General features: G+C 51.1%; 1 protein-coding gene across 1 annotated transcript in view; it reads left to right on the plus strand.

Moving 5' to 3' along the window:
* Positions 1-17610, plus strand: part of LOC144722446 (regulating synaptic membrane exocytosis protein 2-like) — a 50960-nt gene extending 33350 nt beyond the window's left edge. The window contains exons 18-31 of the mRNA XM_078600715.1: positions 434-553; positions 1124-1192; positions 1459-1566; positions 3465-3545; positions 5378-5443; positions 6056-6165; positions 6758-6897; positions 9096-9268; positions 10721-10968; positions 11544-11685; positions 12012-12124; positions 13714-13815; positions 14659-14798; positions 15509-17610. Coding sequence (XP_078456841.1) covers positions 434-553; positions 1124-1192; positions 1459-1566; positions 3465-3545; positions 5378-5443; positions 6056-6165; positions 6758-6897; positions 9096-9268; positions 10721-10968; positions 11544-11685; positions 12012-12124; positions 13714-13815; positions 14659-14798; positions 15509-15727 — 1831 coding nt within the window. The 3' untranslated portion in view covers positions 15728-17610. The remainder of the gene's footprint in view (positions 1-433; positions 554-1123; positions 1193-1458; positions 1567-3464; positions 3546-5377; positions 5444-6055; positions 6166-6757; positions 6898-9095; positions 9269-10720; positions 10969-11543; positions 11686-12011; positions 12125-13713; positions 13816-14658; positions 14799-15508) is intronic.
* The last annotated feature ends 6712 nt before the right edge of the window (positions 17611-24322 follow it).

Here is a 24322-nt window from a genome sequence, read left to right on the forward strand (position 1 = left end):
AGTGCATGGAGCGCTACACGTCGCACCACATGGGACACCACACACAGTACACCGCACACTACACAGGGGACTGGGTAGCACACTGGCATTCCTACGTTCGCATAATGTACCAAGAGCACACTGGCTGCTTACTCGTGTGTGTTTTACTTGTGTGTGTGTGTGTGTGTCCATGTGTAGTGTAGCCGTTACCTCCCTATGCTACGAACCCAGTGGCCTGAGTTCGATTTCTGCTCAGGGCTAACACAAGTGATGATTTGTTGAACCGATCCTAGGCCTCCCCCCTTCTGACTCAGCCTCAAATGAGTACCTGGTTAGCACGGTTGGCTACGTACGGTGTGAAAGAAGTTCAACATACATCCTTACGTGTTGGAGTGCTCGTAAGAGTACTTGGGCCACGTGGGGAATCTTCGTGTGGCTTCCCTGTCTTGGGCAGTGGTGTGGACCAGGAAGGCTGCAGCCGACATTCCCGGTCACCGCGACGACCACAGGATGGGCCGGCGAGAGGAGAGTGCTGCAGAGGCCTTGCAGAGCAGTACTCGCCTGAACCCGACCGGTACTCGCCAGCGCGCCCTGCACACCGCATACCACACCCTCACCATACACTCACCTCAGACCAGCTCCGTACACCACACCCCATGTGTGACACACGACATACTCTGCATACACCGCAAACTGCACACACTCCGTTCACCATCACACAACGTGAACATCACACCATACCTGCACACACTAAACGCTCTACACACGATGCAGGTGTGTGGGGTATATGGGGTGTGGGGACGACGTGTGCGGTGGTGGTGCTGCTGCTGGGTTGGTGTGTGGTGCAGTACGATCTCCCGTGTCCTGGGAGGGTGCGCTCACTCACTCGCTATCGCTCACCATCTCGCTCTCATTCGCTCTCACTCGCTCTCTCACTCACTTTTACTCACTCTCTCACTTTCACTGTCATTTTCACTCGCTCTCCCACGCCACTTACCGTCCTTTATGAACTGTGGATGTGTGGCTTTGTGTGTGGCTGTGCGAGTGTGTGGCTATGTGTAGCTGTGTGTGAGTGGGAGCTATGCGTTGAGCGACTGCTGTGCAGTGGATGTGGGAGTGGCTGACCCGGTGCCTGTGTGTGCAGTCACTTCACCACCTTGCCCAGGGCCAAGCCGGGCCACGGGGCAACCGCATGGGGCGAGGGGGGGCACAGGTAACGCTGGGGGATGCTGGTGACTATAGAGAGCATGGGCGATGTGCATGGGTAACGCCGGGGGTATGGTAATGCCAGGCACCCGGTCCTCTCCGTCTGTCTTCACGCTCGCTTCATGCCTTATTTGTTTACACATTTGTTTCAGCCAGCTATACACTCCGCGTGTCGAGTTGTTTTGTTCGGGTGATTTACATTTCTCTGTGCAAGTCTTGCACGAATGTTTTGTTGGAGTAAAGTTTATTTTAAATGTATTCGTAAATTTGCAGCAACGCATTCATCCCAGTGATTCCAATCTCCAGGGAGGACGCCATCAGCCTCCTCCTGTCACACGAGCAGTCCGCCACACAGCACTGCATGCAGCGCACACCGCACAGGTGTGTGTCACCCACTTGCTCACCACCCACCCACTCACCGGCTCGCTCACCCACTCACTTGCCGACCCACTCACTCACCCACCCACGTGCTTGGCTCACGCTGTGTTTTTCAAGTGAACATGCGATGCCTGTGCCCTTGGTTGCTTCGGTCCACTCTCTCCCTCGCTCACCTTGGCACTGTCCGGTGCTTCTCCCTGCGCACTGGGGTGAGCGTTTTAGGCAGCAGGGGAAGCTGCGCCGCCTTCAGATGCACGTACCTCATGCCAGTCCCCCAACAGCAGGGCTCGCGTGCGATATGAGAGGACGCAGGAAGAGATGCCTCATGTCCCAGCGGCCTGGATAGACCTTAGTAGGGGCAGTGCAGAGGCTCGCTGGACTTTAGCCCTCTCGGTGCAGGCGCGGTCCTCAGTGAGCAACGTAGGGGAGATTGTGATGGCAGGGGACATGTGGGATGCTCATAATTCAAAGGGGCCTTTGTCGGCCGTGGGTTTTATGCTCACTCGGTAGTGCTCCTGTTCTCACGCATACGCCGCATAGCGAGGCTGCGTAGTACGTGAGCGCCGCGCTAGCGATCACAACACATACCTGATGAGTTGTGTGGGTGAAGGTGGTGGCTTAAGGCATTGTGGGGGTGAATAAACGTCGTGGACATCTCGCCTGGAGTAGAGAATGCACATGCTGTATTGGCGTGCGTGTGCGTGTGTGTATATGTTGCATGCAAAGTTCCGGGTCTTTTCTATGCTTGCAAAACATTGACTCCTTTAAAGTAACATCTGCGCCAGTTTGAAATATTCAGGCTGGCCTGCCTACAATCCATCCTGTGTTTAACCAGGCTGGATTGTGTGAGGAGCTTACAGATCCTTGAATGATCTGGACACAGTCCCATCAGTGAACTCCTCTGGCAGGCGAGGCGCTGCGTTGACTGGGTCATTAGCCTGCATGCCCAGCCACCGCATGCCCAAGCAGCTTCTGTTTGGCTGGATAGAGGCGACGAAATAGGAGTAGCACGAGCTAGGGAAGAGATGGACTGATGCAATACAGGAGGAAGTGAAGATGATTGGAACTGCCACTGACTGGCACCAGCAATGTCAAAGTCAGCCTCTGTGGAGGAGGCTCGTGAAGGATGCTACTGGGCAGTTGGAGGCAATCGCCCTCCAGCAGCAGCAGAGGGCAGAGGAGGGACGCTCAAAACAACGAGCGGAGCACCGGGTGGTTAAAATGCAGAAAGTTGGCACAGTCGGGAGCACAGGTAGTACATCTGCCAGTCATCTCAGTCATGCAACTCATGACATCTGGGTCCCGTGACCTGTCAGCGACTCTTCGACACTTCCCCATGGACTCAAAGTGCACCTAGCCTGTCACACTTGCCATGGTGATGTCACTGCCACCTAGTTGCAGATGCTGTGTATACATAGGCTAGTAAAGACTACGTAGGGACATCATCAGCAATGTTTATTGTTTTTGTCTGTATTGTACAGTCCATTTTGAGTCAACGTGGCCACATGTGGACGTATCTCCCACGATTAAATGGCTTCACAGAAACCGGTGCGACTGTGAGAGTCGTGCACCACGAGTGGCGGCCCCTGTGCTTGTGGCCCTCTGGAGAGACCAGCTTCGGGCAGTCGTGGTGCAATCAGGGTGCCCTGGATGGGCTCTGAATGCAATGTGAACGACCGCAAGGCTCTCGGTTTCCCAGGTTCCACGAGACATAAAAAATCGTGACGCGTGTGCCCTCCAGAGCGCCCTCCTCTTTCACGGTGGCATCGCTATTCTTTATTTGATTCTTCTGTCTAATTCCGCACCATTGCCTCTGCCCTGCGGCCGTGTTCGTCGCCATGCACGTTCACGTTTCTCATTGTGTGCGCACTCTTCACGTGTCCATCCCCTGCTGTCCCGAGGCTGCACCAGGGCTATGGGAGGAGTATTTTGTCAAACTCTACGAGTCTCGTCAATGGAAACCGGGAGAGCGCGGCATCTCGGTGAGGCTGGCGGTTTGCGTGCGTGAGCGTGCACGGACATTCACCTGCCTGAGTGAGCACGTGTGTACGAGTCTACGAGTACACACGTGTACTCGTAGACTCGTACACACGTGCGCATATGAATGCACGTTTGAGTATGTTACCGTGTGCGTACAAATGTATGAGTACGATGTGTGAATGAGTGTGTAAATGTGTATGATTATGTGTGTACGTGTGCTACTGTGTGTGTAAGGGGGAACGGTAGTGTAGTGTTTAGCACGCTGCGCTATGAACCTGACGACTCGAGATTCCCGCTCACGGCCAACATCAGTGACGATTATCTGAACCGGTCCTAGGCCTCCCCTAGGTCGATTCAGCGTTAAATCAGTAACTGGTGCGGTGCGTAAAAACATCGCTAATGGGAAGACAAAGGCAGTCCGGCGTGGTGCTGGTCACCCACCTCCTCATGTGCCGTTCGCTAACAGCACTTGCCCCAACAGTCTGTTAATGCTATATGGGGGATCTTTGTTGTTTGGGGAGTAGTGGTGCAGCGGTTAGCGCACTGTGCTGTGAACCCAGCAACACGAATTCGATTCTCGCTCACGGCTACACCAGTAACAATTATTTGAACTGGTCTTGGGCCTCCATGAGATCGACTCAGCCTCAAATGAGTACCTAGTACAGTGTATAAAGATAGCCACCTGGAAGAAAAAGGCGGTCGGGCGTGGTGCTGGTCACCCACCCACTCTTGTACATGTGCTGGCCTTCATAGATGTTCACTAGCACCACTTGCCCAAACCGTCTGTTGAGGCTATACGGTGGATCTTTGTATGTGTGAGTGTGTATATGAACACAAGTGTGTCTGTATGGATGTGTGTGATCGTAGCTTTGTGTGAGAGAGTGTGTGTATGAGTGACAGCCATCTCAATCAGTCAACCCATGCCACCTGGGTCTGTCCCGTGACCTGCCAGCAGGCGTTCGACACTTCACGTAGCCTTAAAGTGCACATGCCTGGCACATGTGCCGTGGTGACATCACCACCACTTAGTGGCGAATGGCGGTTGTATGAGTGTGCATCAGTGTGTACTAGTGCGTGTGTCTTCACGTGCTGTGGTGGAATGTTGCAAAGCACATTGTGCTGTCCATAGGGATGGCGTAGTCAGAACCCTCATTGTGGGTGACCAGTGGTGTCGTGATAGATGAGCTAAGGTTCCCTCCACTCAAATAATCATATCAATCTCATATAATAATCCTAATAATTACCTAGGAAATCCACAGAGTTAAAATACATTTTAGGAGGGTCCTGTTACACTAGGATGTTTGGCCAATCCAAATTACATTGTATGTTTTATCGATGAGAGAAAACCGAAAGTAAAGCCATGCGGAATAGGGTAAGAACATACAAACTCCACATAGAAAGACGGCACTCGAGTCAGGAATGAATCACAAGGCTCTTTTTGCTTAGTGTGACCTCCGCGCCGACCACCCAGGAGCAGCACAGCACCTGGGCACTGGGGGTCTCCCACCAGGCGGGCTGCGGGTCATTGGCTAGGCAGTAGTCTGACCTCGCATCACCTGACTGAGGCAGGAGTCGGTTTGGGCCACGGGTGAGGTGACAGTGATCATGCTGCTCTTAGAGCCATCCCGTTGATCAGCTCGTCAGCCGTCACACAGTCCCCTCCCTGGGCTTCCTTGCCCCCTCGCTAGGGTGGAGTCGCACCAGCCCATGCTTGAAATGAAACCCCTGACCGGGTGGCTCCCAGGTAAGCACATCCTGGGCAATTTTGGTTTCTTGCGACCAATCCCGCAAGTGTTGGCATCTGCTGGCTGACATGCGAATTCCTCTCTCTCAGCGCCGGCTCCAACCTCTGCGCCGCACAAGTGGAAGGGCTGTCGGGCGTGGACAGCGCCTTTGAGAGGTATTGCCGAGGATCACCATCACGTGCTGCCAGGGATTAATTTATTTAAGAATAATTCCTGGGTTGCTGCTCAAGTGGAAGAGATGGCACGTGACTAGGGATTGTCATGGCCAAGGGTGTAGCTAGAGCTATGGTGGATGTGTTGTACCGGGCATGCTGACTCCAACAGACCTGGCTGGAATTAATCCCTGGCATAGAGTTGTCTCAGTAGTAGCAGAGTCTGGTCGTTTAGCTGCCTCCCCCGGTACTCACCGGCTCCTACGAGTCTACGTGCTGTGCAGATCCCATGAAGACGGCACGCCTTGTCCTGTAGAAACAGCTCCCCTCGTCCTGTAGAGACCACACACCATGCTCGGTGTCCCCTGTACCTTGTGAGTGAAGTATGATTGCTGTGGGGTGACAAGTTAGTGCGATTCCTTTCCCAGGGATCAAGATGTAGCTTCTGTCTCTGCCTATTACCATATTCCCACATGTCCCACACTGACCGTCTTGTTGTGTGACTCCGCTTGTTTTTGTGTGTCTCTGCGTTGTTTCTTGTGTTTCTGTATGACCCTACGTGTCCCTTTGTGTCGCTTGTGTTCCCGTGCATCTCTGGGACCTGTCTCACTGCAGGATGAACCACCAGAGCAGCCCAATGGCAGCTGCTCCGGGAAGCACTCCTACGCTAGGCCGCAGGGTCAGGCAGCTGCCCCAACTGCCTCCAAAAACAACAGATGGTCGCGGTGAGTAACAGAAAACATGCCGCTCACTATGCTCACCACACCTCACACCACTCACAACACCACACTCCACTCACCACATCAAACCCTAACCACCACACTGTGCCCTACACAACACACCACTCAGCACACCACACGGCACGAACTACACACCAGTAACCACACACCGCACACCACATACCACACACAACATCGCACACCACTAACCATCCCGCACTACACGCCACCACACACCACTAAGTACACACCACATACCACACACCACTAACCACACACTCTGACTGTTCGCTCAATGTCACAACTCTTACTCCTGCTCAATAGAGGAGGAAGAGCACGAGGAGGGGGAAGAGGAGGGGCACGAGGAGAAAGGTACAGCAAGGGATTGTACCTAGAATAGCGTGGCCTCTAGCTGGTTCCCCCCACACCCAGGGTAGTCCTTTCGATCGCTCAGATAGTCGTTCCTCCTGCCATGTAGTGTTTCCCTTGGTGCGGTGTGGTGTGTAGCGATGTGGAGTACACTGGCGTGCTGTGGAGCAGTATGGTGTGAACTAGTGTGGTATGCACTGGTGTGGTGTGTCCTGGCTTGGGCTCTCAGGCCTGGTTGCCATGGTCGAGGCGGAGGAGCGCGGTCGGCCGATGAAAATGAAGATTGGAGGCAAGTTCCTGCAGGCCGGTGCCCCGGGGCACTCCGGACCCTTTAATGATGGGGGCCCTGCAGGGGACCCTCACTACAGGGTGAGTGACTCTCACACTCAATCAGTCGCTCGTACCCACTCACCTTTCCCATCACGTTTACTCTCACACTCACCACATTATACATTTGGCGGCCTGCGTTTAATTTCCGCTCACAGAAAACTTTGGTGACGAATGTCTGAACTGGCTAATGTTACACATTGGCTTTCACGACCGATGTTATGATTCATAATGTTATTTTGGTTCAGATCGTTTGGGTATAATGTCATATTTTACAATAACATTCCACTCCCCGATAGAGTCAATCAAATCAAATTCTTACCTGGGTAAATGTACCAATTGATTTAGGAGGAATGTTCCAAAACGAGGAAAATGTTTGACAACTTTGTATGATGACGTTTCGCTGGAGATTACATCTAACGTCATCCATCGGGTCTTCACGGGAACTTCCTGATCCTGGGCCCTTCAGTGGAGGGTCCTTGCCATCACGAGGAAAACCGTGCATGCGATCCCGCCCGACAACGCGACTTGACTGCTGGTTGATTGGTTGTAGTTTGCAGGGTAGATGAGTGTTATGCGGCCAATATACTTAGCATTTTATATAACGCGGCTGTCCTTAATTATATATTCAGGTATATTGTGTTAGTAGGAAAGCTGGATTTGTAATGTTATTGTGATTTGAGGTAAGTGTTGATTGGTTAATAGGGTTGGATAAATCAGCCTTATGGGGATTAGCACTTTTAAAAAATGTTGATACTCCGACTGATACTCCTGCTGTTATGGAGTGACTCATGCTGCCAGCCAGGGGCAGTTTCTTCATTAGGGCGATTGGGCGACGCACCACCAATGTCATTCAACCACAGAGTCACGCTAGCCGTCACTGTGCCTCTGGATATAGTCCAATCAGCGTCATGCTACGTTCTGTGGAGTACCGCCTCTTTTTGGGCGATTTCCCTCCAGCTGAGAATCGCCCCGAGTGGTCCCATAGACTTACATTCAAAGATGATTTTTTTCGAACGGGGGCGCTGCAATGCATTCTCTATGGCTTCCGGGAGGGCATGCACTAACGTGCTTACGTCATCATACATGCTTACGTCATCATACGTAAGCACGTTTCATCCAACAATATAATTTGTCGCCACCTAGTGGAATCTTTAATAAAAGAAACTTGAGTGGTTTGTTTTAATAGTGAGTATAGAAACAAACAAGATGTATTGTAAGAGTCACTTTATTTTTCATTAATATTAAAGAAGTGAAGTTGTCTTTACATGCTTAAGCTGTTAATTTATCCATTGCATGGGTGGACCTTATCCTTATCAATCATCCAGACATTTGCCCCCCCTGAGAGATTTTGCAGGAGCCGCCACTGCTGCCAGCTATGGCTGCAAAGTTTGGTCGTACATGTTATGTATATAGTTTATTGTTAAATTTGAATCACAGTTCCTATGATCACTGTTACATTGATTTTTTCGCTTTATTTTGGTGATTTCGAAAACGTTTTGGTTTAGCCATATTTGTTTGTTGTAGTACAGAGTGAGACTGATAACTTTAATCTAAATTGCATTATGGTTGTTATTGTTTGACTTGCATCCCACTGAGATTTTTGCACACAGCGTTGATACACGGTGCTTTTTCTTGAAGACTTTGCTGTTTTTTCCTGGATTTTTCTGTTGCGTGTAGTCACTTTAAGATGTTTCTTGTTCGTGTTTTTGTTTGTTGCGGTTGCACCCGATTCAAGAGCCGCATGGCTCACAGGGCTACACCTAATACATGAACTGAACTGAAGGACATCACCTGTGTCACTAATTCCTCATACCTGGTGATGCTGGGAGTGATCTCCAGCAAAACGGCGAATAAAAATGTACAGCAATTTGCTCACTTTTCAACGTTCCTCCTCCTATGCCTGCTGATGAACTAAACCACTTGGAGCATTTGCTGCCCACGACGTGACAACTTAATTTGATTGGCTCTATCCGGTGTGGTGGAGAGTTATAGTTAAACATTGACATTATACCTCCATGATCTAACCCATAAGAAACTAATTATAATAATCTAAACTGGGCCTGGACCTCCTCTAGGTCGAATCAGCCTTAAATGAGTATCCAGTGCAGTGCGTAAAACATCAACATTGAGGACGTGATTCGTGTGCTGTGCCGGACTTCGTAGGTGCCGCTAACAGCCCTTGGCCCAACAGCCAGTTAAGGACTATGCGGGCGGGATCTGTGTCCTTGTCTTTGCAGCACCACGGCCCGAGAGACAAGAGGCTTGGTTCTGACATCACATCGCGCAAGTCTTCGGACAGCGACGTGAGCGACGTGTCGGCCGCATCGCAGACGTCGAGCCTGTCCCGCGTCAGCACCACCACCTACCTGTCGGTGCAATCGGAGCGCCAGCGGGGCACCCGCAACATCAGGTACCCACAGGGCCGTGGCGGGGCCTCTCCGTGGAGTAACCCCACCTCTGCAGGCAGTCTCCTCTGTCTTTCACTCGTCCGGATTTGCAATCATGCCTGCTCAGTGCTTGGATAATTATTTGCTTTTTTGTTTACTAAAAGTTCCTGTGATTTCGTTCATGGCTGCTGTGTGCGTTTGGCATGTTTTTCTCGGTGGCTGTGTTTTTTTGTGCATTGCGCTGGTCATCTGCATGCGCTTGTGTGCGCGTGTGTGCATGCGTGTGTGCGTGTATGCTGGTGTCTGTGTCTCGCTGAACGCGTCGCGCTAGAGGCACTCAGAGTGGCGGTGAAACAGAAGGGAGGGAGGGCATGGTGGGGGCGTGCACATGGGGAGACGTGGAAGCCGAGGGGGAGGCCGAGGGGGAGGCCAAGGGGGAGGGCGAGGGGGAGGGCGAGGGGGAGGGCGAGGGGGAGGAGGAGGATGGGGATGGCGAGGGGGATGAAGGGGGCACACAGTCTGGTCCAGAGGCGGAGGACAGGTAACTACTGCCTTGCCTAGCTATCGCCTACTACCCCCAGCTTTTGCCTGTAGTATACACCTGTCTTGCTGGTGGCTGCCTCGCGCTGTGGGCACAGGTCTTGTCTACTGCTCCACACAGACCCTAGTAGCCCAGTCCCGTGTCATGCACGCGACCCCATCCGCACGTGCGTTCTTCCCATCCCACGCCTCAGCGTCCATGCTTTTACCACCTTTTGTGTTCACGCTGAGCTTGCGTTGATTTATTCTCTTTTCCCTCACCCTGGCTTTTCCTGGTCCTCCCTGCGCTGGTGAGTTCTCGAGATATCATTGTGGAATGAGCGTGCAGCGGCTCGGCTCAGGTAACCGGTAATTATTCACTCGTTGGTTTAAAACTCTTCGGCTCGAGGCGGCGATGGTGACGGAAATGGGGGTGGCCTCAATGAGGAGATCGTTGAAATGGACTCTCTTCCCACAATGCAGCTCTCGGCTCTTGCCCACACTGACTGCTGTCTCCAGAGTGTCTCAGACGCCTGCAGTGCAACTTGCGTCATCTCAGACAAACACTCACCTGTGCGGCCACGGCCAGGGTGGTCTCACGAGATGAGCGGTCACCGGCCCTCCAAGCGATAGGAGCGCTCCACCACGTAGTGCCAAATGCTTCCAGCCCTGTTTTACTGCTGTGCCCTGTGTAGTCTCTATGCCATGTGTAGTCGCTATGCTCAGTGTAGCCCCCATGCTCTGTGTAATCCCTATGCCTATCTCTTGTGTATTTCGAGCGAAGGTAGTTGCAGGCTGCGTGGGAGTGTGTGCGATGTGGTGCTGCGGGTGTCCTGCCTCTTCGCTCTGCTTTACTCTTCTCCTCCCTGCTCTTCCCCTGTGTTCCTCACCTCACCCACCCCTCACCAACCTCCCCCACCCCCTGCCCCACCCGCCGTGCCCCATGCCGGTCACAGCATGTTTATGTCTAAAATGCAAAGTCGGCAGGTTGGAGCGTCGGGCGGACGCCGCATGCCCAAGAGTTCGAGTGTGAGCGGGGAGATGTACCGGGCGGAGCGTGCCGACGGCAGCCAGTCTGACACGGGCCTCGGCACAGCCGCAGACGCCGCCCCCAAGACGCGGCGCTCCTCCTTCGGCGCCAAGATGGTGGCCATCGTGGGGCTGTCACGCCGCAGCCGCAGCACCTCACAACTGTCTCAGACCGGTGGGCATGGTGGGCATGGTGGGTGTGGAGCACATGGTGGGTGTGGTGAGAATGGTGGGTGTGATGAGAATGATGGCCGTGGCGGGCATGGTGGGTGTGGTGAGAATGGTGGGTGTGATGAGAATGATGGCCGTGGCGGGCATGGTGGGTGTGGCGGGAATGGTGGGTGTGATGAGAATGATGGCCGTGGCGGGCATGGTGGGTGTGGCGGGAATGGTGGGTTTGATGGGAATGGTGGGTGTGGCGGGCATGGTGGGTGTGGTGAGAATGATGGCCGTAGTGGGCATGGTGGGTGTAGCGGGAATGGTGGGTGTGGCGGGCATGGTGGGTGTGGCGAGAATGGTGGGTGTGGCGGGAATGGTGGGTGTGGCGGGAATGGTGGGTTTGATGGGAATGGTGGGTGTGATGGGAATGGTGGGTGTGATGGGAATGGTGCGTGTGTGTGTGTGCGTGTGTGTGTGTGTGCGTGTGTGTATGTGTGCGTGTGTATGTGCGTGTGTGTATATGTGTGTGCGTGTGTGTGTATATGTGTGTGTGTGCGTGTGCATGTGTGTGTGTGCATGTGTGTGTGACAGACGCGAGTGGGAAGAAGCTGTGCAGCGCCGTGCGACGCAGCACGGAGACAGGGATGGCCATCGAGATGCGGAACTGGATGACGCGGCAGGCGAGCCGAGGGTCGAATGACGACAGCATGAACTCCTACAGTTCGGAGGGAAAGTAAGGACAGAGCTCATTGGCGTGTTCACCTATCCACTCACCAGCATGCTAACCCGTCCACTCGACAGCATGCTTACCCGTCTGCTCACCAGTGTGCTCATTCGTCTACTCAGTAACGTGTTCACCCATCTGCTCACCAGCCTGTTTGTGCACTGATGTGGTAAACATCGTTATTATGGGAACAAAAGCAGCCATGCATGGTGCTGGCCACCTACCCCCTCGTGTGCTATGTCGGCCTTCATAGGTGCTACTCACTAACAGCACTTACCCCAACAGTCTGTTAAAAGCTATATGGGGGAACTTTGTCTTTGTGTCTGTGTGTGCAGCCTGATATTCCCTGGCGTGCGGCTTGACCACGACAGCCAGTTCAGCGATTTCCTGGACGGGCTGGGGCCAGGGCAGCTGGTCGGGCGGCAGACCCTGGCCACCACACCGCTGGGTAGCGTGCCTACACTGCGGGCGGGGAGGGGGGCGCTTTCGACCCACAGTTCCCATTTCACCCCAATATTTCACGTCACAGTTTACCAGGCACGAGGGTGGCGGTGCAGTGGGAACATTTGTGCCTTACAACAGGAATTGCCTTGGTTCGATTCCCTACTCAGGCACCTGTCTGTGTGGAGTTTGTATCTTCTCCCCCTGTTCTGCATGGGTTTCCTCCAGCTTGTCCTGTTTCCTCCCATAGCTAAACACACATTCAAACGTTATAATTCAGAAAAAAATACCTGCAAATTACTCAATAGGCATCGCACACAGTAGGATCGCTCCCTTCTCCAAAAAAACCTTTGGCAGGACCCTCCTATTAAAGAGTTGTGTGACTCGGTGAGGCTTTCCTGGATAAACTAGCATCACCATAATAATAGTGTAGTGGCGTAACGCGCGGGGTTAGCAAAGGGTGATGTGAGGTGACACTGGAGTGGCGTGGCAGCAATTAGCGGCCGAAGCATAGATTGAGCGGGTGCATTTGGAGACAAGCAGGTGTGAGCGTTGGGGCACGGGGTAGGCGCCAGAGAGGCAGGAGATGGAGGGGTAATTGGGGGATAGCCCGTGCAGGAGATGGCGTGGAGGCGGTAGCTTAATGGGGGTAAGTGAGGACTCCAAACGAGGAGGGATATATAAGGGAGTGTGCGGAGCAGCACGGGATTGGTGCTCAAGGGATGAAGAACACAAGAGTCGGGGAGAAGATGCCTGGGAGCTCGTCCTGCCCACCTCGTCCTCCCCAGCAGTGTTGGCTGATCCCCTGCTGGGGGCAGGGACGAGGGCGGAGGTGTGAGGGAAGCAGGACAGGATAGTGGAGTATAGAGTGAGAGAGAGAGCGGGGGAAGACAGGGTGGTTACCGTGCACGAGGTGCGCAGAGGTGAGTAGGGGGAAGTCGGGGAGTTCGGAACAAGGGTGTGTGTGTGTTAGTGTAAGTGAGGAGCATCCACACTGGATGCAAGGTAAATAAAGTGACAGGTGAAAAGTTAAGAGTGTCCGTGTGAGTACAACACTACAACAGTAATGGGTTCCAGATTATTTGCATATTGGTTGAAGCAGTGGTCAAAATGTCAGTGTAGAAACCCTCGCGAGAAACCTGTTCGTCTTGCAGCCCGTGTTCAATGACGCTTCTCCTATGCGGAACGTCTCGGTGGGGGTATGGAAACCTTCGTGACAAGTGACGGTATTCACACTCGGTGTACTGAGAAGTGCCCGTATAGCACCGTATACCAGGCCACTTCTACCGCTGCGCTCCAGCGAGAAACCCCGCATACTGTTGTAGAGGGTCCACGCCGGCGACCAATGCGGTCGAGTTCTGCCGTGGCCGCTGCGCTGGAAAAGTACGTGCGTAGAACTCGTAGCTGCGTCCGAGCCACGTGGAGGTGAGGATTGTCATCTCCAGACACCGAGGTCCCACCTGTTCATCTGTGATCATGCGCAGCTGCAATGTGATGCTGGTGGAGCAGGTCACGAGTGTCGCGGTGTTGCGCTGATGAGGACGCGCGTCGGCGCTGTGTGCCACAAATGGGTGCCACCGTCCGTTGTGTTGCCAGGCGACATTCAGCTGACGATGATCTGCCGACGGGGGCAGCTGGAGGTGGAGGTGGTGAAAGCGCGAGGACTCATCCCCAAGCCGGGTTGCAAGTCCATTGCAGGTGCTCACAACCACTCGCGCACGTCTGCACACACATGATCCACAGAGAATATGTGTGAGAGTGTCTTTGTGTGTGGGGAGCACACGCCTGAGTTTGATTCGTGCTCATAATCAATAACTGACGATATTTGAACCGATCCTGGGCAATCCCTAGGTCGACTCAGTCTCAAATGAGTTCCTGATGCATTGTGTAAACATCAGCACAAGGGCGTGGTCTTGGCCAACCACCTGCATGTGTGTATTGTTGGCTTGCCTGAACAGTCTCTCAAGTCTATATAGGGGGTCTTTGTATGTTTTTTTACTTTTTTATGACTTGCATCCCACAGGGATTTTTGCACAGCGTTGGTGTACAGTGCTTTTTTTCTGGAAGACTTTGCAGTTTTTTCCTGGATTTTTCTGTTTGTGCATAGTCATATAGTCACTTAAAGATGTTTTCTTGTTCATGTTTAGTTTTTTGTTTGTTGCGGTTACACCCGATTCAAGAGCCGAATGGCTCACAGGGCTATACCAAATAAATGAAAATAGAAAAACTGAAACTTTTTGTCTGTGGGTAGCAGTTGTGTAGTGGTTAGTGCACTTTGCTACGAATGCGGCGACCTGAGTTCGATTCGCATTCACGGCTCACATCAGCGTCGAATATATTGACCAGGCCGACTCAGCCTTAATTAAGTACCTAGAAAGGTGTGTAAATATCACTACTTTGGAGACAAAGGCGGCCGGGTGGGTGCCTGCCACACTATCCCCTCTTGTGCCGTGTTGTGCCTACATGGCTCTGCGGGGGATTTTTGTCTCGTTGTTGGGAGTTCACCTCTGCTCTGGTGTGCTTGTGGTGGTACGTGCGTAGCCCCCTATGTGAAGGTGTACCTGCTGGAGGGTGGGGTGTGCATCGCTAAAAAGAAAACCAAGGTCGCCAGCAAGTCGCTCGATCCCTCCTATGGCCAGCAGCTGCTGTTCGATGAGGGTGCCCAGAACAAGGTCCTGCAGGTGAAGGGCCATTCACGAGCTTCACCACTACAGCGCATACGGAGCCCTGCGCGCGTGTGAGTGGGTGTGTGAGCTCCCGTGTACAGGCGTTCACATGGCGATCATCCCCCCTGCTTGCAAAATAATGCTCACTTGCAGGCCTTGTACAGCACAAGGACAAGTTGCCACTGGTGGTTCCCTATGCTTAAAACAGCTGTCCTCTCAGATGCTTCACTACATCATGGGTGCAATATAAATGTGAATATTATTTTATTCACGTCGGCATATGTGTGTAAACATGCCTATGTTTAGATTCATGCGTGTGTCTTTGTATAGAGGGAGCAGTTGCATAGTAGTTTGCGCATTTATGGCCAATACCAGTGACGATTATCTCAACAGGTTCTGGGCCTACCCGAGGTCGACTCAGCCTCAAGTGAATACCTGGTGCAGAGTGTAAACATCACCACTGGGCTTTCATAGGTGCTCACTAACAGCACTTGCCCCAACAGTCTGTTAAAGGCTATAAAGGGGATCTTTGTCTTTTGTGTGCACATGCGTGAGTACAATTGTGAGTCCACAGGCCATGGCGTGGAGTAAATCCACGGGGGTGACTATTATGGCCGTGGCTCTTTGTCTGCCTGACCTGACCTCCTCCGCATGCGCGAGTGTGGGTGACTTCCTCTCATCAGATCTAAAATCGGTGTCACTCAAGGTTTTATTTTTGTGTCCAGGTCATTGTGTGGGGTGACTATGGCCGTATGGACCACAAGTCCTTCATGGGGGTGGCCCAGATCCTCCTCGAGGACGTTGACCTCAGTCGGAGTGTGACCGGCTGGTACAAGCTCTTTCCCACCTCTTCGCTGGTGGATCCCACCTTTGCGCCACTCACACGGCGTCCATCGCAATCCTCGCTGGAGAGCTCCACCGCACCCACGTTTGCAAGATCATAACGAGGGGTACGGGGTCGTGGAACGTGAAACTCTGTTCAGCACCGCACCGTCCGTCGTAACCACAGCAACACACGGGCTGCAGGTGGGAGGACATCATGGCGGGGACGGGGGGTGGGCAACCCTAAGATATTGTCCTGCCTCTCGCCCTGGATACACCAGGGAGTGCGCACATGCAAACACATACATATACGCATCCCCTGATGTGCAGCAATCACCCACGTGACGTTGCAGTTTGCCTGACGTCACATTTCCGAGACTCCCTCACCCACTGTCCCTCCAGAAGCCCCCACACTTCATTCTCTTCCCAGCCTCTCCTTTGTCCACACTGCCAGACCTCACTGCCAACTGGCTGCTCATATCACGAGGGTTCCCTGTCCCAGCAAGGGAAGTAACCCATGTGACACGTGTCATCGGGGTGTGCACCACGAGACGGTCGACGGGGCAATGCACTGCCTCTCCTCTCTGTGCGGGGCCACTATGTGTATACATTGATGGGGGCACGTGTACACGCGCGGCACAGGGTGCGATCTTGTCCGTGCTGGACGGCGTGCGGACTCCATGTGCGGTGTGGAAAAAGAGATGTCGGTGTTCGTGTGCGGTACAGGGGAATGAGTGCCGGCATAATCCTCCTGCTCCTTTTAAGTTGGACAGACGGCGGCCCGTCCCACCAAATCATTGAGTGTTGTGAACGTGCAGTTGCACCAACTACACTTTCGAGTGAAGCCGTAGGTTGGGTGGGGGAGACCTAACAGTGCTGTCTACTTGGGGTGGTATGGGGGGGGGCTGCTGCCCTGAAGCCACTCTGAGCTCTGTGGCAGCTGAGCTGCTGCTGTCTGTCGCAGCACGTCGGGAACCGTGCCAGGTTTATATGACTGCGATTGCATTTATTATGATGTCGTTATACATCCATGTCGTGGAGCATGATTATAAACAGCCACATTTTAAGGGCTTTAATCACCGTAGCGTTGCATGTCCTTTTGATGCAACCGTGGTCTGTGAGTGACGCCGGCCGAGCGGCGTGGGGCATCGGTGCACGTGCTGCCCTGGCCTCGCTCCGCCTCGTCGCTGCAGATGCCGTATAAGAGAAACTATTTTTTGCTTGAATACTTGCATGTACATACGGTACTCGATCCGCAGCACTGATGAGTGGTTCCGACTGTAGCATTCCACGGATGAGGCGCGGGCGGGAGAGCACCTCTTCCCTCTCATCTCCACGCAACGCGCTGGGACTCGCGGCCGGGGGGTTGGCGGCCACCGTCTCGACCACCACCACTCCGTGGGGCTTGGGTCGTGGCGCTGCGGGTACAGGCAGACGCGTGGTCGCCCTCTGCGCCGGGCCGGATGGATGATTGTCGTGGTGCAAAAGTGACGGTGTGTGGCTGAGCTGCTGGGCGATGCCGATGATGCGGGCAGTGTTGATGGTTGCTGCTGGTGGCACTGGCGATGTTAGTTGGCGCCGCTGGTGAGGTGGAGCAGAGATGACGTGCGAGTGGCCGGGGTTCCGACACGCGTCCTCTGTGGCGACGGGGCGCAGATTATGCAGACGTCAGATCATCATCATCATCATTGCCTTCTCTGGGTGCGGGTGCAATACGGGGTGGGGGGGGGGGTGCGGGCGGGTGGCGGCGCCTGGTGGCCCTTGTCTCCTCAATAGCCTCACTCTCGCGTATCACGACGGAGGCGCCCGCTTCTCGAGTGCTGCATCCAGTTTTTATATTTGTGTTGAGAGCAGAACAGTAACAAAGAAGCCACGTGTTTGTATATATTTATTGGAGTGTTTGATCAGAATGTGAATTTTATCTCTTAATTTTAAACGGCGTTACCATGTCCCCATGTACCCCGCCGTGTCCATGGCTGGAATAAAGATGACTCTCTTTTCTACACTTTGGCGATCTCCCTACATCAATGTCTGCTTGTGCGAGTGTCTGTCTGTGTCGACCTGTCTGTCTGATTGCCTGTTGGGCCAAATTATGGAGAGAAATCAACGTGAAGCAGCCGTACCTCTGTTGCGCTGCAGAGTCCAGAGAACTGGAGGAGTGGCTTATTTGTGTGCAGCGGTGGTGGTGACACTTTTATTTTTGAAGTATTTACGACGAAAATGAGCCTGCGCGTGACGTCGCTCACGTCGGCCAGCCCCCTCGTTAATATTCATGAACAGGTGACGTCACTCAACATGGATCTCCCCGCATTAATAATTATCACGAGCACGTGCCGTCACTCCACATCGAACAGCCCCCCTCATTAATATTCATGAGCACTCCACAACCCTCACGACAAAGGCAGAACCCTCACGTCACGCGATCTCCGTCACGCTCTTGTTGAGACATCGAAGTAAAAAGGACGTCGTGATGAACAAGGGATCATCACATTTACATGATAGAGGTTTTGTTTCACCGCCCTGACAAGTTCACACGAATTGATGAAATGGATATCACGTGGCGCTCTGCTTTTCGCTTGCAAGTTTCAGATTTACTGCAACACACCCTAACCCTTGGACGGGCAAAAGGTGAGTCTCCCGATGTTAAGTCAAGGCAGGGTTTAGGGATTATGGTTAAGGGTTCGTGTTACATGCGGGTTCGGGTTACGCTTTCACACGATTTCGGGTTGGATTAGGGTTTGGGTTCGGCTTGAGGGGTTACGATCGGGGTTACTAACGCACGTGTAGGGTACATGGCGTACCAGTGCAAGCTGTCGGTATGGGCGGGGAGTCCATTCTGCTCCAGAGCCGTCACAAGCAGAAATGAGAGCTTTTGAAACCGGTCCTGGCCATCCTGGCCAAGACAAAGGCGTGAGGGGTGAAGCACTCCTCATGGAGGCGGCTCAGTTGAACACCGCTAGTCGCAGGAGCAAAATTGGCAGCAGCAGCAGAACCAGCAGAAGCGTGCGCAGGTGTTGTGTACAAGAGGCTGTGATGTTCTGTGCAAATACATCCAGTTGAAGTTCTCAGGGGCCAACGGAGTGTTTCCTTTGTACCGCGCAAGGCTCCAGAGTGAAGAGATACGAAGGTGCAGTAGCGATCACTCTTGACCCGAACTCAACAGTCTGGAAGTGCAACCCTTGTACAGCATTGCCATGTCCACCAGGTGGCATCACACAGCCATGTGTCTCACGTGGTGTAGGGCGACAGACTGGTTATGGTTACGCACGGGTCATGTATGTTTGCTGAACTTCTTTCGCACCGTACGTAACTAACCGTGCTAATTGGAGGTACGGCGAAGGGTAAATTAAGCACAAGATGCAGTTATAAAGAAAGTTGTTTTCAATCTGGATGATGTAAAAGTGCGTAGCTTCAGTGGTTCCCTAATAGCGGAAGGAACTTCGTTCCAAACGTCCACATGAGCGCATCTGAAAGCGCCGCGCGATGCGCTCCTTCGACGAGATCGGGGCAAGGAGTTGTGGTTCATTTGTGGCAAGCACTTTGTGTGTCATGGGTGCGACCCTGACATGGTGCACCATGCACGTGTGTAGCTTTAAACCCTAACGCCCGCTAAATACACCCATTAACCTTAACAACTGCGTCGCCTCGGTGTTTGTGTGCGTGTTGAAGTCTGGTTGGTAGTTCGGGGCAATGGGGACGCGTTAAAGAGTCTCTCGCGCGCCTGTGGTCACAGCACGAGGCGAGGCGGCGCCGCTGTAGCGCCGCCGTGTGGACGAGCGGTACAGCTGCAGCACCACGGCGAGTTAATCGGAATATTTATTTACTTGTTCATGAAGCCTGTCTTCGCCAAGGAAACATTTTCAATCTTTTCTTTTTCTTTTCTCTTTTTTTATTTTCTTCTTCTTTCTCTTCTTCTTCTTCTTATGTATAAAAGTCTCCGTGCGTTCGCGCTCGCGGGCGATTTGGCTCTCGGACGGTGGGGTTTAAGACCAAAATAATTTGCCAGCCGGCACGCCCTAAGCCCCGTGGTGGAAATAGGCTATTCCGTTTTCCTATCCGTAAACTTTAAAGTAGTTTAATTAACACATTTGTGCCATTTCTATTATTCATTATTTACTTATTGCACGACATCGACCGTACCAACTGACGACAATTGCGTGGGGGGGACGGACCCTGCCAAGTGCTGCGCGTTCACTCGAGCTCACGGGGGACATTTTCTTTTACGCGTTTTACAGCCAACACATACACATATTCACGGATTTTCAAATTACAAACTACTGCATTGACATCCCAAGCTGTCCCATGCGTTTACACCGTTGAATATTTGGTGAACATCGGTGCTGAAATAGTGAAACGCGCTGCATTCTCAAACAGTGCCCTTCAAATCTGCAACAGTCACACCCATCATCGACTTCAATGCAAAATGCCGCCCCGGTTCCACAAGTCACACAAGCAAGTGGTGTGTGCCCTTCGACTCTACTCGACAGAGTCGCGCCATATACGATTCAACTCATCTCGCTGAGACGCGTTTAAAGGCATATGGATTATGGTTTGGGATTAGGGTTAGGGATTAGGGGTTAGGATTAGGGTTAGGGTAGTTAGGGTTTGTGCACCTACGCAGTTTTTGCCAAAATTAGCCAAATTTTCATAGCTACATTTTCCAAGAAAAAGTGCATTCCTCCATTGTATTTACCCTTAGTATGCTATGTATTAGATTACAAGTGGAATATTTCACTATGAAATGTTCACGTCTCAAACAGAAAATCGGCATACTAACCTATGCCGTTTGTATAAAAAATTGGACGCATTTTTACAGCTGTATTTTTAAACAAAAAGTGCATTCCTCGGTTGTGTTTAGCCTGAGTATCCTATGTATTACAGTAAAAGTGAGAAATTTCAGCATGACATTTTGAAGTAAAAAAGCTAAAATTGGACGAATTTTAACGGCTGTTTTCAATAAAAAGTGCATTCCTTGGTTAGGGTTAGGGGTTAGGGGTAGGGTTTGGGTTAGAGAGTTAGGGTTACAAGGTTAGGGTTAAAGGGTTAGGGGTTAGGGTTAAGGGTAAGGGTTAGGGGTTAGGGTTTAGGGCTAGGGTTTATGGTTAGGGTTAGGGTTAGGGTCAGGGTTAGGGGTTAGTGTTTGCGGTTAGGGTTAGGGATATGAATATGGTTAGGGGTTAGGTTTAGGCTTAGGGGCTCGGGATTAGGGTTAAGGGTTTGGGTTAGGGATATGAATAGGGTTAGGGGTTAGGTTTAGGCTTAGGGGTTAGGGCTGTGAGGGTTATTTATTTTATCTTATTAATTTTTATAAAAAAAGTGCATTCCACGATTGTGTTTAGCCTGAGTATCCTATATATTACAGTAAAAGTGGGAAATTTCACAATGAAATTTTGAATAAAAAAAAGCAAAAATTGGACTATTTTTTAAGGCTGTATTCGATAAAAGTGCATTCCTTGGTTAAGGTTTAGGGTTAGGGGTAGGGTTTGGGTTAGAGGGTTAGGGTTAGAAGGTTAGGGTTAAAGGGTTAGGGGTTAGAGTTAGGGGTAAGGGTAAGGGGTTAGGGTTTAGGGTTAACGTCGTAATTTTTATTTTATTTTACTTTTATTAATTTTAATGTTTTTACCTACGTGACTTTACCGAAAAAAACCTAAGAATATGAATATTTAGGGTTAGGGTTTAGGGTTAAGGGTTAGGATCAGGGGTAGGGTTAGTGGTTAGTGTTAGCGGTTAGGGTTAGGGATTTGAATAGGGTTAGGGGTTAGGTTTAGGCTTAAGGTTAGGGGTGTTAGGGTTGTTAGGGATAGGTTAGGGTTAGGGGTTAGGGTTAGGGGTTAAGTTTAGGGTTGGGGTTAAGATTAGGGTTAAGGTTAGGGGTTAGCGGTTAGGGTTATAGTTTGGGTTAGGGTAAGGGTTAGGGGTTATGGTTAGGGATTATGGTTAGGGTTTGGGTTAGGGGTTACGGTTAGGGTTTGGGTTACGGTTTAGGGTTACGGTTAGCGGTTAGGGTTAGTTAGGGTTAGGGGTTAAGGTTAGGGGTTAGTGTTAGGGGTTAGGGTTAGGTGTTAGGGTTGAGGCTCAGGGATAGGGCCAGGGTTTGATTTTTTCCGACTCACTACTCTCTGGCACATCTGGCAAAAACATCAACAAGCTGCAGCGTGTACACAATTATTTGGCAGGCGTCATGACGGGTACTGCAACATCCGACCATGTCTGTCCAGTGCTCACCGAACTGCATTGGCTTCCTGTTGCCGAACTCATACATTATAAGGTTGCCCTCATTACATGCAAAGCGCTTGCCGACAAGTGAACCCCAATACCTTGCTGGTATCATCAAAGAGCATAAACCATCACGCAAACTCCGGTCATCTTCGCTGCAGCTTCTGGCAAGTCATCGAATAAAGACGGTCGATGCATTGTACGCTTTCAGATGCACTTCTGCAGCCGTCAGGAATGTCTTTCCTTCCGATATTAGAAGTCACTGGGGCTACGCATTTTTAAAATTTAGATTGAAAATAAATTTTCTTTAGAACTGCTTTTTGTGCTCAGGTTGTTGTCCTTCCCCCGCACCTCCGACGAGCATGGTTGGCTATGTACGGTGTGAAAGAAGTTCAACATACACACCAACATGGACACACGCTAAGTAACCTAACCAACATGGACACTCGCTAAATAACCTAACCATCATGGACACTCGCTCAACAACTTAACCAACTAGGTGCTGTAGCGCCACCGTGTGGTCACGTGGTACAACTGCAGTGCCTGGCGCGGTGACAGCAGCAGTGGCGCTGTGCAGTGTCTTCACGGCTTCATCGCAGCCAACCGCGCTTGGGACTAACGCCAGGACGCCGCAGCAGCAGCGACTCACAACTGCGGGGAACGCGCGGGGTGACGTTTGACAGCGGCAACTGCTGGCGAACTATGTTGGCCTACACTGCACATGTCCAACACATAGCAGACTTCACCACGAATTGAATGCTTGTGGTACTGCACGTGTACACCAGAGGGCACACGTAACACGTCAAGCGCCGGAAATGAAAACGAAACTATCTTGCCGATTTGCACTTCAATTCTTTATTTCTTCACGGATTTTCAAGTAACAAACTACTGCATTGACATCCCAAGCTGTCCCATACGTTTACACCGTGGCATATTTGGTGAACATCGGTGCTGACATAGTGAAACGCACTGCATTCTCAAACAGTGCGCCTCAAATAGGCAACAATCACAGCCATCATTGACTTCAATGCAAAATGCCGCCCCGGTTCCACAAGTCACACAAGCAAGTGGTGTATGCCCTTCGACTCTACTCGACAGAGTCGCGCCATATACAATTCAACTCATCTCGCTGAGACGCGTTTAAAGGCATATCAATTAGGGTTTGGGATTAGGGTTAGGAATTAGGTTTAGGGGTTAGGATTAGGGGTTCGGGTTATGGTTAGGGTTAGAGTTATGGTTCGCGGTTTAGGTTAGGGTTAGGGGTTAAGTTTAGGGTTAGGGGCTAGGGTTTAGGTTAAGGGATTAGGGTTATGGCTGAGGGTTAGGGTTGGGGTCGTTAGGATTAGGGCACTTATGCAGTTTTATGCCAAAATCATCCAAATTTTCATAGCTACATTTTCCAAGAAAGAGTGAATTCCTCCCTTTTGTTTAGCATTAGTATGCTATATATTGCATTAAAAGTAGGATATTTCACCATGAACATTTCATGTAAAAAAGAAGCAAATCGGCATACTAACCTATGCCGTTTTTGGCCACAATTGGCCACATTTTTACAGCTTTCTTTGTCAACAAAAGTGCAATCCTCGGTATTGTTTAGCCTTATATATCCTATATATTACGTAAAAAAGTAGGAAATTTCACCATGAAATTTTGAACTAAAAAAAAGAAAATCGGCATACTAACCTATGGCGTTTTTGGCCACAATTGGCCAAATTTTTACAGCTTTATTTTTGGACGAAAGTTAATTCCTCTATTGTATTTACCCTTAGTATTCTATGTATTAGATTAAAAGGGGAAAATTTCACGATTACATTTTTACGTCCCACAAAAATAAAATCGCCATGCTAACCTATGCCGTTTTTGGCCACAATTGGCCAAATTTTTACAGCTTTATTTTTGCAAAAAAGTGAATTCATCCATTGTATTTACCCTTAGCATTCTATGTATTAGGTTAAAAGTGGAAAATTTTGCGATTAAATGTTCATGTCCCAAAAAAAAACCCGACATACTAACCTCTGCTGTTTATGGCCAAAATGAGCCAAATTCCCATAGCTTTATTTTTCAACAACAAGTGCATTCCTCCATTGTGTTTGCTGTAGTATTCTACATATTACGTACACAATTAAACATTTCACGATACATTTTCAACTCAGAGAAAATCGGCACACCTTTTTTAGCCAAAAAGCAAATTGGCATACTAATCTATGCCATTTTTGGACAAAATTGTGTTAGGGTTTGGGTGAAGGTTAGGGGTTAAGGTAAGAGGTTAGAGGAAGAGGTTGGGGGTTAGGGCAAGGGGTTTGGGGTTAGGGTGAATGTTAGGGGTTGGGGGTAGGGATTAGGGTTAGGGTCATTTAGGGTTAGGGCTTAGGGTTAGCGTTAGAGTTTAGGGTTAGGGGTTAGGGTTAGAGGTTAGGGTAAGGGCTAGGGGATGAGGTTCAGGGTTTCGGTTAGGGGTTAAGTTTAGGGTTAGAGGCTAGGGTTTAGGTTTAGGGGTTAGG

The sequence above is a fragment of the Lampetra planeri genome, chromosome 14, assembly GCF_965212315.1.
Source record: "Lampetra planeri chromosome 14, kcLamPlan1.2.h2, whole genome shotgun sequence".
NCBI lineage: Eukaryota > Metazoa > Chordata > Hyperoartia > Petromyzontiformes > Petromyzontidae > Lampetra > Lampetra planeri.